This window comes from Gymnodraco acuticeps, unplaced genomic scaffold, assembly GCF_902827175.1.
Source record: "Gymnodraco acuticeps unplaced genomic scaffold, fGymAcu1.1, whole genome shotgun sequence".
NCBI lineage: Eukaryota > Metazoa > Chordata > Actinopteri > Perciformes > Bathydraconidae > Gymnodraco > Gymnodraco acuticeps.
In genome coordinates, this window is record NW_022990305.1 from 203,598 (window position 1) to 221,382 (window position 17,785).

The following is a 17,785-nucleotide window of genomic DNA, read 5'->3' on the forward strand; positions in this document are numbered from 1 at the left end:
ATATTATAATAAAATAATATAGTATTTATATTATTGAATTGATTATGATTATTAGTAGAAGTAGTTTATTTGCATTCATTATATTGTAATCTTTTTGAGGCTAGTATTTGGCAGGAAATGCAGACGTATTCACCTGTAAACGCATACTGAACGACATACATGCACATTTACCATTTACCTCACCGTATACAAAAGTAACTGTTGATAATAATAATAATAATGAACAGGAATTATATTTTCAAAGTAGCCTACTTTGTTTCCAAAAAAAATGTTTTCACTCCTGTCGGTTAGGGGGGGCCTCATCTCACAATGTCGCTTGGGGCCCCAACTTGGCCAGGGGCGGCCCTGTATATGGGGGTCCTTGGCATGGCAACGTTTGGGAACCCCTGATCTAACTGACAGAGAGCGGGAGATGGGAGGCGTGGATTAAGGGAAAACTCTACTGCGCATGCTCTGTGGGCCCACATCCGGGTACTTCTGCTCTCGACCATGCTCTCAGGCAAGATCCAGTTGTGAAGCTTCCATCAGTCGGAGTCTCTATCAGCTCTCATTCATATATATCTGTGATATATTAGAATATAACCCGTTTCTCTCAGGAGAAGAAGAGACGAGAGGAGCTTCAGAACAATTCCACCTCTTCATCCGGATCCTTATCTGCTGTTAGCTGCTTCATGCTAGGTGGCTAATGCTAGTCGGTGAACATCAACAAACTGACGAACAAAGAGTAGCAGAAACACCGGGTAATACTGTCTACTTTTACTATAATACTGTGTACTTTTACTACTGAGATTACTGAGTACTTTTACTATAACACTGAGTTGTTTTACTACTGATAATACTTAGTACTTTTTTATAATTTGGAGCTGTTCATCGATCATTCCTCACAGCAGGCTAACCAAGATGGCAGCACAGACAGCAGTAGCTAGCTCTCCCGAGTCTTTAGTGTTTTTAACGTGTGTTCGTCTAGTTCACTGCTAACATCCTGAACCGATAGTACAGCCAGGAGTATACAGTACAGTCGTGAGTTCCTGCTGGACAAGGAAATAACAACAAAACAAACGGAGGAAGCACAAGAGGGGTACGCGCGGAGGCATCCGAGCTAGACTAGCAGCTAGCCCACACAGGCCCGCTATTCCGAGCATCATGGCTAATGTTCGCTCACTGGACTATAGAGTGGCGAAGTCACGCCCATCTACTTCCGCCCCATGGGACCTTATTTCTGAAAAATCATGTGTTGCAGTCAATGGGGAGAGAAAGATTATCGTTCGATCCAGTATGAATTGTGCCACGAATTACACATGATGTTTGTCAATCTTAAAAAATCATTTCCATGTCAAAAAAGTCAGTTTGTCTTAAACCTGTTGAAATATAAGACTATGAAAAATATGCAACTTGAAAGACTACAAATCCCAGAGTCGCGTAGGTGAATTTAGCTAGCTGACATTAACGTTACACATTACACTCGTGTTACTCACCAACACCTTGTAAAGCCAGTCCCGCATGCTGGAACCGACTAACTCCCCGTTTGTGTATGTACAGTTCTCAACATGGCCAGACTTGTTGTGATTTTCACCTATTTGAATACTTTTCGCTTCATTCTGAAAGAAAGAGGTGCTATAACACTGTGTTGTTTTACTACTGATAATACTGAGTACTTTAAAACTGATAATACTGAGTAGATTTTTAATTTGGAGCTGTTCATCGATCATTCCTCACAGCAGGCTAACCAAGATGGCAGGGCAGACAGCAACTAGCTCTCCCGAGTCTTTAGTGTTTTTAACGTGTGTTCGTCTAGTTAACTTCTAACATCCCGAACCGATAGTACAGTCAGGAATATACAGTACAGTCGTGAGTTCCTGCTGGAGAAGGAAATAACAACAAAACAAACAATAGACGCTACGCTGGCAGAGGTACTCAGCGGCTTTGGGATACGTTCAACCTCGTGCTGAATAGGTATGGGCTCAGAACAGTCTCATAATACACACATGCACACAGAAGGATTCAAACTTGTATTTCCGGATCCATACTTGTGTTTTTCAATGCACACACAAATGTATTCCGTTTCATATACATGTAAATAAAATCCAAATACAGAAAAAAGTTTTACATATGTATTTTTGATCCTCACTTATTAGTTTCCCGTTTAAATCCCCTGAACCTGCAAACACAAACAGCTTTCTGTGCACGGATCGCTGTGCATTTGTGTGTGGGTTTTTTGAGACTCCCCTGACGGTCAGCCGATTCGTACTTGTAATTTTTTCTATCTATAGCCAATCAGATGTCTCCTTCATTCTAAGTCAATCACATGAGCGCGCCCCCACGAGGGTAAGATTACTTCATATACGCATTTTGCGCAGTCCGGTCAGCTCGCTAAACAGAGGGCGGAGCATCAGGTGATCATGCAGAGCAGCGTGTCTCCATCAGACTCAGCAGCTGATCTGATCCCTCTCTTGCTTCCGGTTATACTTCACTCGCGTTCATGTCCATATCGATCAGATCCAGCTCTCTTGATCGGCCTTTATAGAGAGCACCGATCAAACTATTAAGAGTGAATATCGGCCGATAATGACCGGCGGGGCTCCCCCCCGTTAACAGGTCACTGTCTAGCACTGGCTTCGTAGTGCACTGATCGATTAGGCTAAGCTAACCTGTAGCTGCTCCCTCCACACTCACAACAACTTCATACAGACATAAATAAAGCAGCTGTATTCGCCATACAGGAAACACACATTTAAAACGGTTTTGCCTGCCGTTTTTGTGTACACAAGCATTCATCAATGGTTTGGAAAGTGGCGCTGTACCTTAATAATATAAAGGCTTGTATTTGCGTGCATTTCCTGTTCGGAAAGTGGCGCTGTACTGAGAGTGGAGGGTGTCCTGAGATTAGCGGCTGCAGGCAGGCTCCATGGACCTGTCAGCTCCGGACTGAGCAAAATGCGTACATGAAGCGCTACGTCATGAACGCAAGAAATCTACCATCGTGAGGGCGCGCTCATGTGATTGGCTTAGAATTGAGGAGACATCTGATTGGCTATAGATAGAAATAATTACAAGTACGAATCGGCTGACCGTCAGGGGAGTCTCAAAAAACCCACACACGAATGCACAGCAATCCGTGCACAGAAAGCTGTTTGTGTTTGCAGGTGCAGGGGATTCAAACGGAAAACAAATATGTGAGGATCAAAAATACATATGTAAAACTTTTTTCTGTATTTGGATTTTATTTACATGTATATGAAACGGAATACATTTGTGTGTGCTTTGAAAAACACAAGTGTGAATCCTTCTGTGCGCATGTGTGTATTATGAGACTGTTCTGAGCCCATAAATAGGAGACGCCGCAAGCGGTGTGAGAGGAAGCAGAAGAGGGGTATGCGTGGAGACATTCAAGCTAGACTAGCAGCTAGCCCACACAGGCCCGCTATTCCGAGCATCATGGCTAATGTTCGCTCACTGGACAATAACATGGACATCATAAGACTACTCCGGTCGACACAGAGTGCTGTGTACGTTTTCATGGCAAAATGGCAACATCCCAGAATCTGACATTCAGCTCGACTGGCTAACATGCTACTGCTCAGATAGAGCTACGGTTAGCGGGGGAAGAGCGGCGGCGATGTGATTGTTTACATCAGTGATGCTTGGTGTAGGGACGCTGTGGTTTTCTACAAACACTGTTCGCCCCTGGCGGAGTTTATGTTCGTGAATAATGTTGCACGGTGTACCGATACTTGAAAGGTACCGCGATACCCTGCCGTTAAAAACGGTACGATTCCTCCGTTTCATTAGTATCGGTACTTTAAGAATGACAGGGAAAAATACTCCGGTGAGAAAGCGCCGTTTTAATAAGAGCCGTGTGTGTTCAGTGCTCTGCTTCCACTCTCCCTGCACTGCAGCCGTGCCTTCAGTCCCGCCCCTCTCAAGCACGCTCTAAGTCCCTCCCCTCTCTCGTGCACGCGGCCACGCGCTAGCTGCCAGAGCATGTGAGAAAACGAGAAGCATGGCTGCAAGTGGGAGTGCAACTGCCGCTGCGCCTCGGCTTGTTGACAAAAAAGACGGCAAAAGCGAAATTTGGAAATATTTGAGCTATATCTCTGACAGTGAGGACAAGCCTACCGACACCACGAGGCCTGTCTGTGAGACATGTTTTAGATCCCTGCAAACCAAGGGAGCCAACACATCAAACTTGGCTAAGCACCCGCCAACCGGCATCCAGAGCTGTTTAAAGAATTTAAAGACAGACAGGTTAGCGAATATGATAGATAACATGCCCATGCCCTCAAATCTAAGTCAAACCAGTGTAATTTATTTTGTGACAAACGAGGCAATTAATGGCAATGATACATTTTTAGCTAACTTACCAATGTGGCTAACATCTGCAATATACATTTGGTCAATAATTATTTATATTACTGTACTATTAAATGTTAATAAAATATAAAAAAAATTATATTTTATAAAACAAAAAAGTTGTTTGAGATGATGCTTAATTTGATTTAATACGAATTATTGTCATTTATTTTGTTTATTGTTCTCATTGTTTAAACGTTTGTGTTATGGTTCTGGTGTGAAATAAAGCACAATAATTACATTTAAGACTGTTTCCCTTTTTTTAAGAAAAGAATCGGAATCGCAATTCTTGACTTGGTATCGGTATCGAAACCAACATGTTGGTATCGTGACAACACTATTCGTGAAGTGCAGGCCTTTCCATCTAACCCTAACCTGCTAGCAGGATGGAGTTAATTTATTCCCACCTCTGCTGTTAAGCTACTTCTTAGCTGTAGATTGGTTTTGTGTTGACTGTAGTGTTAATACTTATTTCAGAGACCCAGACGGAGAAGGAGCACTGAGAGCAGCATGGAGGGGAACAAAGAGACCCCCAGAACTCAGGTCAGTGTTCACTTCATCACAATATATTCCTAACACTGTTATCCCTTACACTGGGACATTTGTGTTATTTAAGGACTTTAAACCTGTACTTTTGTTTAAGGATAAACATTACTTGTTAGATGCTTTTATCCAAAGCGACTTACATACTCAATACTGTGGGCAATCCCCACAGGAGCAATTCGGGGTGAAGTGTCTTGCCCAGGGACAGTAATCTGCGGCCTCGAGCTATTATGTGCCATCATGAAGCGCATGGTGTTATTTTTTTAACTTACACATCATTTAAAAAAAAATTGCAACAGGGGGGTCCCCGCCAGAGGATAATGCTATATGGGGGTCCTTGGCATGGCAACGTTTGGGAACCCCTGATCTAACTGACAGAGAGCGGGAGATGGGAGGCGGGGCTTACGGGAAAACTCCACTGCGCATGCTCTGTGGGCCCACATCCGGGTACTTCTGCTCTCGACCATGCTCTCAGGCAAGATCCAGTTGTGAAGCTTCCATCAGTCGGAGTCTCTATCAGCTCTCATTCATATATATCTGTGATATATTAGAATATAACCCGTTTCTCTCAGGAGAAGAAGAGACGAGAGGAGCTTCAGAACAATTCCACCTCTTCATCCGGATCCTTATCTGCTGTTAGCTGCTTCATGCTAGGTGGCTAATGCTAGTCGGTGAACATCAACAAACTGACGAACAAAGAGTAGCAGAAACACCGGGTAATACTGTCTACTTTTACTATAATACTGTGTACTTTTACTACTGAGATTACTGAGTACTTTTACTATAACACTGAGTTGTTTTACTACTGATAATACTTAGTACTTTTTTATAATTTGGAGCTGTTCATCGATCATTCCTCACAGCAGGCTAACCAAGATGGCAGCACAGACAGCAGCAGCTAGCTCTCCCGAGTCTTTAGTGTTTTTAACGTGTGTTCGTCTAGTTCACTGCTAACATCCTGAACCGATAGTACAGCCAGGAGTATACAGTACAGTCGTGAGTTCCTGCTGGACAAGGAAATAACAACAAAACAAACGGAGGAATCACAAGAGGGGTAAGCGCGGAGGCATCCGAGCTAGACTAGCAGCTAGCCCACACAGGCCCGCTATTCCGAGCATCATGGCTAATGTTCGCTCACTGGACTATAGAGTGGCGAAGTCACGCCCATCTACTTCCGCCCCATGGGACCTTATTTCTGAAAAATCATGTGTTGCAGTCAATGGGGAGAGAAAGATTATCGTTCGATCCCGTTTGAATTGTGCCACGAATTACACATATGATGTTTGTCAATCTTAAAAAATAATTTCCATGTCAAAAAAGTCAGTTTGTCTTAAACCTGTTGAAATATAAGACTATGAAAAATATGCAACTTGAAAGACTACAAATCCCAGAGTCGCGTAGGTGAATTTAGCTAGCTGACATTAACGTTACACATTACACTCGTGTTACTCACCAATAGGGTTGGGAACCGAAACTCGGTTCCAGATGAGAACCGATAAGAAAATGCCGGGTACCCGTACAAAATACACCTTTTCGGTTCTGCTTAACGGTTCCTAAACGCGGTAGACCCTGTATTCCAGCGGGTCCGTCTGTACCGCGGCGACCCGGTGGAATACAGGGCGGACCTGGAGAATCACAGAACGGCCGGTCGTCAGCGGGCCGTTGACGGCCGGCTCGGTACGCTGATGGCCGGCACCGCCCTTAATTTTTTTAAACGGCATCATGTAAGTTGCGCTGACAGGCGACAGAGGTCCACAGTTGCCCCGCAGCGAGGCTCCCCCCGCCCTCCCGTAGACAGTTCACGAGCTCAGTCACTTCATAACACCAAAGATGGGTCGCGGTAAACGCTCTGAAGTGAGGCTCCACTACACTAAAAAATAAAAAGACAATTGGGCACAGTGTTAATAGCTTGCCACAGGCATAGCTCAGTTAAAATAAAGCACAGCTATTGTGCAATACATTTGTATTGCATGTATATTTTTTATTTGTAACAATTTCAGTTAAAGCTGAAAAGAATAAAGATATTTTTGTTATCTAAACGTTTGACCTCTTTCTTTTACAATTTTGGAATCGAAACGGGGAATCGATAAGAACCGGAATTGATAAGCAGAACCGGAATCGGAATCGGAATCGATAAATTTCAAACGATACCCATCCCTAATCACCAACACCTTGTAAAGCCAGTCCCGCATGCTGGAACCGACTAACTCCCCTTTTGTGTATGTACAGTTCTCAACATGGCCAGACTTGTTGTGATTTTCACCTATTTGAATACTTTTCGCTTCATTCTGAAAGAAAGAGGTGCTATAACACTGTGTTGTTTTACTACTGATAATACTGAGTAGATTTTTAATTTGGAGCTGTTCATCGATCATTCCTCACAGCAGGCTAACCAAGATGGCAGCGCAGACAGCAACTAGCTCTCCCGAGTCTTTAGTGTTTTTAACGTGTGTTCGTCTAGTTAACTTCTAACATCCCGAACCGATAGTACAGTCAGGAATATACAGTACAGTCGTGAGTTCCTGCTGGAGAAGGAAATAACAACAAAACAAACAATAGACGCTACGCTGGCAGAGGTACTCAGCGGCTTTGGGATACGTTCAACCTCGTGCTGAATAGGTATGGGCTCAGAACAGTCTCATAATACACACATGCACACAGAAGGATTCAAACTTGTATTTCCGGATCCATACTTGTGTTTTTCAATGCACACACAAATGTATTCCGTTTCATATACATGTAAATAAAATCCAAATACAGAAAAAAGTTTTACATATGTATTTTTGATCCTCACTTATTAGTTTCCCGTTTAAATCCCCTGAACCTGCAAACACAACCAGCTTTCTGTGCACGGATCGCTTTGCATTTGTGTGTGGGTTTTTTGAGACTCCCCTGACGGTCAGCCGATTCGTACTTGTAATTGTTTCTATCTATAGCCAATCAGATGTCTCCTTCATTCTAAGTCAATCACATGAGCGCGCCCCCACGAGGGTAAGATTACTTCATATACGCATTTTGCGCAGTCCGGTCAGCTCGCTAAACAGAGGGCGGAGCATCAGGTCATCATGCAGAGCAGCGTGTCTCCATCAGACTCAGCAGCTGATCTGATCTCTCTCTTGAGTCCGGTTATACTTCACTCGCGTTTATGTCCATATCGATCAGATCCAGCTCTCTTGATCGGCCTTTATAGAGAGCACCGATCAAACTATTAAGAGTGAATATCGGCCGATAATGACCGGCGGGGCTCCCCCCGTTAACAGGTCACTGTCTAGCACTGGCTTCGTAGTGCACTGATCGATTAGGCTAAGCTAACCTGTAGCTGCTCCCTCCACACTCACAACAACTTCAGACATAAATAAAGCAGCTGTATTCGCCATACAGGAAACACACATTTAAAACGGTTTTGCCTGCCGTTTTTATGTACACAAGCATTCATCAATGGTTTGGAAAGTGGCGCTGTACCTTAATAATATAAAGGCTTGTATTTGCGTGCATTTCCTGTTCGGAAAGTGGCGCTGTACTGAGAGTGGAGGGTGTCCTGAGATTAGCGGCTGCAGGCAGGCTCCATGGACCTGTCAGCTCCGGACTGAGCAAAATGCGTACATGAAGCGCTACGTCATGAACGCAAGAAATCTACCATTGTGGGGGCGTGCTCATGTGATTGGCTTAGAATTGAGGAGACATCTGATTGGCTATAGATAGAAATAATTACAAGTACGAATCGGCTGACCGTCAGGGGAGTCTCAAAAAACCCACACACGAATGCACAGCGATCCGTGCACAGAAAGCGGTTTGTGTTTGCAGGTTCAGACGTTTTAAACGGGAAAACAAATATGTGAGGATCAAAAATACACATGTAAAACTTTTTTCTGTATTTGGATTTTATTTACATGTATATGAAACGGAATACATTTGTGTGTGCATTGAAAAACACAAGTGTGAATCCTTTTGCGGATCATGAAATACAAATGTGAATCCTTCTGTGCGCATGTGTGTATTATGAGACTGTTCTGAGCCCATAAATAGGAGACGCCGCAAGCGGTGTGAGAGGAAGCAGAAGAGGGGTATGCGCGGAGACATTCAAGCTAGACTAGCAGCTAGCCCACACAGGCCCGCTATTCCGAGCATCATGGCTAATGTTCGCTCACTGGACAATAACATGGACATCATAAGACTACTCCGGTCGACACAGAGTGCTGTGTACGTTTTCATGGCAAAATGGCAACATCCCAGAATCTGACATTCAGCTCGACTGGCTAACATGCTACTGCTCAGATAGATCTACGGTTAGCGGGGGGGAAGAGCGGCGGCGATGTGATTGTTTACATCAGTGATGCTTGGTGTAGGGACGCTGTGGTTTTCTACAAACACTGTTCGCCCCTGGCGGAGTTTATGTTCGTGAAGTGCAGGCCTTTCCATCTAACCCTAACCTGCTAGCAGGATGGAGTTAATTTATTCCCACCTCTGCTGTTAAGCTACTTCTTAGCTGTAGATTGGTTTTGTGTTGACTGTAGTGTTAATACTTATTTCAGAGACCCAGACGGAGAAGGAGCACTGAGAGCAGCATGGAGGGGAACAAAGAGACCCCCAGAACTCAGGTCAGTGTTCACTTCATCACAATATATTCCTAACACTGTTATCCCTTACACTGGGACATTTGTGTTATTTAAGGACTTTAAACCTGTACTTTTGTTTAAGGATAAACATTACTTGTTAGATGCTTTTATCCAAAGCGACTTACATACTCAATACTGTGGGCAATCCCCACAGGAGCAATTCGGGGTGAAGTGTCTTGCCCAGGGACAGTAATCTGCGGCCTCGAGCTGTTATGTGCCATCATGAAGCGCATGGTGTTATTTTTTTATATATTATAATGAAGCGCAAGCTGTGTGCTGGAGTCTTCCTGTCTGTCGGCTGAACTCTGCTGCTCTGTGATGAGGGTCTAGCTTCAGCAGCTACATTACCTACGGGTGCGTTCCTTAATAGTAACTGTGCGGTCGGAGTCACCGTGGCACAGACTGGACCGCTGGTAGAGCTCCCTGTCGGAGCGGCAGAGCTGATGTGAATTGAAACGTCTTTCTGTCGCAATATTATTTAAGGAATCGTAGAGCTAGCTAACTATACATTATCACTATCTGCTAACGTTAGCTTTAGTTTTCTAATAGTTTTTTTCATAGGTTATAAACAGTGGTCGTGAAAGTATAGATATTGTACTTGAGCAAAAGTAGAAGTACTCAGATCTTGTACTAGAATAAAAGTAGAAGTACCAGAGTGTAGGAACAATCCTGCAATCAAAATGTTCCTCAAGTAAAAGTAGATAAAGCGGCTAGATCTTCATGGTAACTTATGCTGAACGGCTAGCTTGCTCCGGAGCAGGTTAGGTTCCATGATAAGAGATCAACTCAGTGAAAGCACCGCCTGCTTACCAATCAGAGCTCAGTGTGCGGAGTTTAAAGCGATCAAGTCATAATACAGGAGAAAGGAAATACAGTTTAAAAATCACCGACTGTGTGAACGTGAACATTAATAGAATATCACCTCCCATCTTCAGAGCAATTTGGCTATTTTAACATTAGCGTTAAGAAAACGTACTTACATATCTGCCACAACATAAGTAACCGGATCAAAGTAACATTACGTACAGTCCGCGACACTATAGACTATCATATATTTCCTTATCTGAGTCAGCTGAGCCGTATCTGGCCGTGCAACAGACTGTATGCAGAAGTATTATTTTAAGCAACACATTAAGTTGACGAAACACTCGAGTCAAATGTAATTAAAGTCAGATCCACTCGTGTCTTAGACGGGGCAGTGATGTCATAAACCTGTTAATGTACGCATTCAAACACTTTTTCTTTTACCAGCTGTATTCACCTTGCAGGTGCAACTATGTGGCTTTTATCCTGGATGTTTATCCTGTTAACCTCTTAAGCCCTGAGCCTCGAAAATGCCACTAACACAACAAAGACTATATCTTCACTTCTAAAAGGGGTACATTAATAATATTTTCTCTCAAAGCAAGGTTAAATCTGTGAGTTGGATGTAGAAGTGTCAGAATCAATATAGATGTTTTTATTTTAAAGTAAATTCAGATGGAACATAGTAAAAACATGTAAATTCTAATGTCCGCCTAAAAAACCCCCATTACTTATAGTGAAAAGCACCCTTGAATGATGGGTTAGTAGACTAAAAGCTTTAGGAATCCAAACTATAACATATAATAAGTACCCTATATCAAGATTGATGCAAAACAAGTTAAATTTGACCTTTTTAGAGAGGTTTAGAAAAATAAAGTCCAGGTGGACTCACCTCTGGGTATTTGGGAACCATCAGTTCCATTTGACCTTTTTCACTGTAAAAATCATTTTTATTACTTTGAATTATCACTATAGGTATTCATTCCATCCAAATACAACTGTTGTGAAAAAAACAAAAACATACTCTGTTATCCTCTTAGGCCCCACGGACCCGAAATCGCGTCATTTGCAGGAAACAACGTCTAAGGAACCTTAATATTTAATAAACTATGAATATATTATATCCATATAACGGGGAAAAACTCATTTAACTGATCTTTTCATTTTTTTTTCAAAAAAAACACACAATGCTAACATCTAGCTCCCTTATTACTTATCCTAGCTGCACATCCAACACATCGTTTATGATCGTAAAGACACAGAATCTAACGGTGCCCACCTCAACACTGAAAGATACAAACTTGCGACGTTATCAACAAAAACGTACATCAAAACAAGTGGCGCATGGCTTACCTTCGTCTTTGCCTGGTCTAAACTGGTCTTCAATGGCATTACAACGATAAAAACGATGATGTAGTTAATCCATAGGTTAATATCCAATGTGACTGTGTCCCCTTTGAAATGTTCTGATAATCTATAAGCAATAAAACTGCAATTCCGTTATCTGCTGTCCGCTCTGTGCTCCGTGCGCTCTGGGTCCTGCTGCATTTCCTGCTTCGTTACGTTGTAAACAATAAATGAAGTCGGCTGCGTAATGTTGCCACGCTGGCTGGCATTCTTTATACTTTATGCAGGACCATATCTCTGGAACCCATTGGTCGATTCGTGTGATTTACACCTTTTTCTTAACCATCAGAACCAATAGAATCGATGGGCAGTTCCCAAATCTACGTAAACATTACCATAGCGGACGTAATAGAGAAGCAAACGAAGCATATCTGAAAGTGCAAGCCTGGACGGCAATACTTTATACCGAGTATATTGCCATAAATATGATGATTGATTATCAGTAAAAAATTCTACGTGACACAAAGACATTGGATTAACCTTGAGATGCGTTTTTATTCCGTTGAACACAACTTTTGATCACAAATCAAAAAAGGTAAGACGTAATTATTGTAATATTTTTGGAACCGGATGTTGTTTACTTTCTCTTTTCTGGCTGATAGCTCCAGGAATTCGAGGTCTTACAGTGATGACATTACATGTGTGGAGTCTCAGCTTTAAATCGTATATCTTGTTTGTGCAGTTAAGATAGTAATAAGGGCATTTCTACCGTGTGTAAAAAAGCGTTAGCATTAGTTAGCATTTTTTCGCTCAATGCTAATTCAAAGGCTTGGTATTACTCTTGTGTTTTTTTTAGCTAACAATTGTTCTTATTGTCAGTTAGCGGAGTTTCTTACCTTTTAAAAGGGTATGAAACATTAATAGTTTCATAAATGTTAAGAAGCCCTGAGACATGTGAGAGAACAAAACTGGGAGGGGTCCACTGGGGGGACCTTCGGGCTTAACTGGTTAAGACCCCTTTGTAAACGATTGGTTGCTGATACAAAGGAAATGACCATATTTGGATCCGATGAGATTATGCATTATTTCAACCGATATCTCTGTTGACATGGTGCAAACAGCGGTCGCGGTACTTTGTTACGTTAGAATGCTAACTTTTGGTGAATTTAGGATAAATCTACAGATGCAGACTGCTGCATTTGAGTGATTCTTTATCAGTTATTTAATAACATTTGTTGAGAACGATTAGTTTAAAAACGATAGCTCAATTACTTTGTTTTTGTTCAAGAAGGAATGTTGCAAAAGATTGTCTAATGAATGTCTCTCTCTCTGTGTGTCTGTTGCTTTAGAATCAGAGAGGACTCAGACTTCACATCTGTGACCTGTGTGACAAATCCTTCAAGACCTCTGGAGAATCAAAGGTTCATCAGAGAGTTCACACAGGAGAGAAACCATACAGCTGTGACCAATGTGGGAAAACCTTTGCTCAGAAAGGCAACCTTACATCTCATCAGCGCATTCATACTGGAGAGAAACCCTACCGTTGTGAACAGTGTGGCAACAACTTTACTGAGAAAGGTCACCTTCGATCCCACCAGCGAATTCACACAGGAGAGAAACCATACAGCTGTGACCAGTGTGGGAAAACGTTCACTACTTCAAGTAAACTCACAATCCATTATCGTATTCACACAGGAGAGAAACCATACTGGTGTGAAGAATGTGGGAAAATGTTCATTACTTCATGTAGACTCACAGTCCATCAACGTGTTCACACTGGAGAGAAACCATACAGCTGTAAAGAATGTGAAAAAACGTACGTTACATCAAGTGAACTCAAAGTCCATCATCGTGTTCACACAGGAGAGAAACCATACTGGTGTGAACAGTGTGGGAAAACTTTTTCTTGTTCTCGTAACCTTAAAGTCCACCAACGCATCCACACTGGAGAAAAACCATACAGCTGTGAACAGTGTGACAAGTCATTTACTAAATCACACAATCTTAAGATCCATCGTCGTATTCACACTTGAGAGAAATCATACAGCTGTGAACAGTGTGGGAAAGCCTTTACTCAAATCAGTTCCCTTAGACCCACCACTCTGCCTCCATCTGATCCTGTTCTGAGTCAAGCTAGCATTCCTCCTGCTTTGGTCCAAATGTAAAGCTGACCAACAGTGACTTTATGTTCTAATTAGGGCCGGGACTCGATTAAAAAAATTAATCTAATTAATTAGAGGCTTTGTAATTAATTAATCGAAATTAATCGCATTTTTAATCGCATATACATATTTGACCTAAGAACAGTGAGAAGCAATTTTTTTTCACATGGATTTTAGTATACCATTAGGCGCATTCACACCGCAGTACTTTTCCCACAAAGGTTCATGAGAACTTAGTTCATGAGAACTCTTTGAACCTGGGGGTGGATTAGGCAAATGAAGCCGCTGACGTCACTTCTTCTTCTTCTGCTTTGGGTTTACTGGCAGGCCGCAAACCACTTCACGGCGTATACTGCCGCCCAAAGTCCCCGGCCGGAAGTCCCCGGAGTTGGGGACTGGCTTCAGTAGAAGCTGCTGGGAGTCCCAGCAGCCTTCCGAGTAAATCGCCAGAACGCCGACACCTCCTCATCTCCACCGCTCCCATGTTTTATTTTGTGTTGCCATAAGTTAGTCTCTCTGCGTTTCTGCGCTGGGCTAATGCTAATAATGCTAATGCGAGGATAATAAAATGGCGGCTTCACAAAACTTTTTGGGAGTTTTACGGGGCGTGGTTTGCAATCCGCCCAGCCAATCAGAAATATAGCTCTTTTCTCACAAGAGAGCCGCACGAAAGTCCCTGCTCTCTAGCAGGGACTTTCGTGGGGGTAAAAAGGTTCTCATTAACTAATTTTAGTACCGGCTCTTTTTGGTGTGAACGCGATAAAAGAGGCTAACGTCCATGCTAGCTTCCACGCTAGCTGCTATATGTTTTGCATTGAGGTGATACTTGAGGCTTGAGGTGTTGCGGTGATATGCGAATTCCTTTTTGCATAATTTGCACACAACCGTGCTCTTATCGACGCTTCCATCCGTCCGTTTTTTAAAACAACATTTCCCACTGTTGTTCACTGTGGTTTGTTGTTGTCTGAAGTCATGAACGTTAGTTGGTGCTCCAGTATAATCGGTACGCCTGAAACTCATCCAGTGAGAAACGTTCCGCGGTGCAAAAATAACTGCGATTAAAATGCGTTAATTTTTTAACGCGTTAATTTTTGTGTAATTAATTAATCTTAATTAACGCGTTAAAGTCCCGGCCCTAGTTCTAATAAACAGGTTTTTTATGGAATACATTCAGACCTCCCAAAATCCTGCTGTCCTCACACACTTAGCTCTATATGTGGTGCTCTGGTTCATAAAAATGTTTTATTTATTTAGATAAACCAGCCTTTTTACATTGTTCTGTGTGTAACGTTCACTGAATCGTGTTTTCTATGTTTTGATTCAATTCAAAGGTTTGAGTGGCTTTTTTGGTACTTTTTTTTGTATTTACTTCAAGTGATCTTCAAAACGTTAGGTATGAGAAGTGATAAAGTACATTTGTGACATTCTTGTTCTAGTGAAACTCTGATATAACATTATCTCTACTTCATTGTGATGGCCGTTCATTTTCTGTTTTCTCAGTAAATGTGATTCTTGCTGCTGTAATAATCTGAGCTGTAAACTTCAAACTTTTTTTCTATTTTCTCATTAAAGTCTTTGACACAAAGAGACTCTTTGACTCATCATTAGAAACTGTTTAATGTTTTATAATTACTTACAATGACTTTGCATTAGGTTTTTATGAATGGTCTTTATTTGAACTGCAGCTATATTGAAAAGGAATCATTTGTTTAGTAAATAAGTATTTTTCTCCCAAAATTCATCATATTTTTTGCAATGTGCAATTCTCTCTTTAATATATTTTTTAAAAACGTTATTAACGTGCCTAAACTCAGTAATTCACAATTTCTACGCATGACAACACACTTTGTCCGTGTTTGGCTCTCTAGCCGCACAGTGAAGCATTCCCGCATTTGTTATCACTTCCGGCTTCCCCCAAAACTTCAAAATGAGTCGAAGGAATTTCCCCGCGATGTTCGAAATTATTGATATTTATCGGAACGGTATCGCACCTTCTTTTTTAAGCTGACGGTTCGAGATTACTAGTAGCCCAATATTTCATTGCACAACGTTATATATATATATATCAAAACAAAAAGCTAACATCAATTACACATTTCAAACACAGTCAAAAGGTCCTTTTGTAAATGTAGTCTTTTAAAAAACCAAAACATTTACTGACTTTTTTAGGATAGCTTAACCTGTTAAGCCCGAAGGTTTTTTTTTTCACGACACTGTGTCTCAGGGCATCTTAATATTTAAAAACCTGTTAATGTGCTATACCAGATTAACGAGAAGAATCTCAGCTAACTGACTATACGAACCATTTTTACCGAAACAAAACACAAGTCTCACAAGAAGCGTTAGCATTAGCCCTTAGCTAAAACGGGCAGATGCTACTTCCGGTGCTAACTAGCAAAAACGATCTTTAAAACTTAATATTTTCTGCACAAACTGCATATCATCTGAAAGCTGATACTCCACAGATTATTTTGTTATAACTATCATCACTGTAGGACACAAACTCACTGAGATATCAACCAGAACAGAGAAGAAAAAAAACAACAGTTTTCAAAACCATAACAATAATTATGTCTTACCGTTGCTGTTTTGTGATCAAAGCTCGTGTTCAAGGGAATAAAAACGCTGCTTAAGGTTAATCCAATGTCTATTAGTCACTTTAGAATTGTTCCTGATAATCTATCATTACATTCATGGCAGCAGAGTAGGTATAAAGTTTCGCAGTCCCGAGCTAATGCTGTCTCATGTGCTGTTTACGCAAACCTCTCTCTACTTGACGTAAGTGTTTAGCGGGACTTACTAACTGTCACTCGATTATATTGGCTCTAATGGTTCAGAAAAGGTGTCAATCGACCAATGGGTTCCAAAGATATGATCCTGCGTAGTATAAACTACGCCTGCTCCGGCTCCATTACGCATTACGCAGCCAGAAGGGAGAGCTTCACCACCGAGGTGAGCAGGTGCTAGAGATGCTAGCTGACGATAGCTCATACCAGATGACTCTTCGTCGGATGATGAAGATCTCCTCCAGCGAGACCTGGATCCGGACAGTAGTGACTCGGATGTTGAACTTCCACCACGGGAAAGGTATGTAATCTCTCTTTTATATATTACTTATGTGTTTGGTGAAACTGCGTCACAGTGCTAGCTTAGCCAAGAAGCTACAGGAATGATTAGGCAAAAATGCTAAATAGTGTTACTTGTCTTTTTGGAGTTACATTTTCTAAATGAATGGCCAGTGAATGAATATATATATATATATGTGTTTACTTATTTATTTGGTGTAATATTATTCATTTATAGTCCAATATTATCCTTTTTATATATTACTTTTGTGTTTGGTGGAACGGCATCACAGTGTTAGCATAGCCAACAGGAATGATTAGCCAAAATGCTAAATAGTGTTACTTGTCTTTTTGGAGTTACATTTTCTAAATGAATGGCCAGTGAATGAATATACATGTGTTTACTTATTTATTTGGTGTAATATTATTCATTTATAGTCCAATATTATCCTATAAGTATAAGCCAGTGAATTAATCTAATCTCTTTGTTTTTCCACATTTGTTAGATGAGGAGTGACCCCAGCAGGACAAAGCCACACACCCAGAAGACTTTTAGGGAGCAGCTTGCTGCAGAATTATTGGAGTTTGCTGAAGGCCCTGTTGAAGGCCCTGCACCTCCACCACCCCCTCCTCCATCACTCACATGCATGTCCGAGTATTATGGGGAAGATGCCACCAAGGTCAGGAAGAACTGCAGGAGGGGCCTAGATGCTGGACTCAAAAGGGTGAGGACACCTGTGTACTGCAGGAAGTGCCAGGTCCCTCTGTGCTTCACTGTCAAAAAGAACTGTTCAGGGAGTGGCACGACCTAAATACTGGAACATTCAGGTAGGTATAAAGTTCAGGTAGGTATAACGTTTTGCGAGTGTTTATTTAAAAAAAAATACTTGTTTTTATA

General features: G+C 41.7%; 1 protein-coding gene across 1 annotated transcript; it reads left to right on the forward strand.

The window, feature by feature from the left end:
* The first annotated feature begins 455 nt into the window (after positions 1-455).
* LOC117550352 (zinc finger protein 239-like) lies at positions 456-14,065 on the forward strand. The gene is made up of 4 exons (XM_034222768.1): positions 456-740; positions 4,828-4,893; positions 9,426-9,491; positions 13,010-14,065. Exons 2-4 carry the CDS (start codon positions 4,861-4,863, stop codon positions 13,691-13,693), a joined length of 783 nt encoding a protein of 260 aa, XP_034078659.1. The 5' UTR covers positions 456-740; positions 4,828-4,860; the 3' UTR covers positions 13,694-14,065.
* The last annotated feature ends 3,720 nt before the right edge of the window (positions 14,066-17,785 follow it).

Coding starts and splice junctions, on each gene's coding strand:
- LOC117550352 (XM_034222768.1), top strand. CDS start 4,861: ATGGAGGGGAACAAAGAGACCCCCAGAACTCAG. Junction 4,894..9,425: donor AAGAGACCCCCAGAACTCAG/GTCAGTGTTCAC, acceptor TACTTATTTCAG/AGACCCAGACGGAGAAGGAG. Junction 9,492..13,009: donor AAGAGACCCCCAGAACTCAG/GTCAGTGTTCAC, acceptor CTGTTGCTTTAG/AATCAGAGAGGACTCAGACT.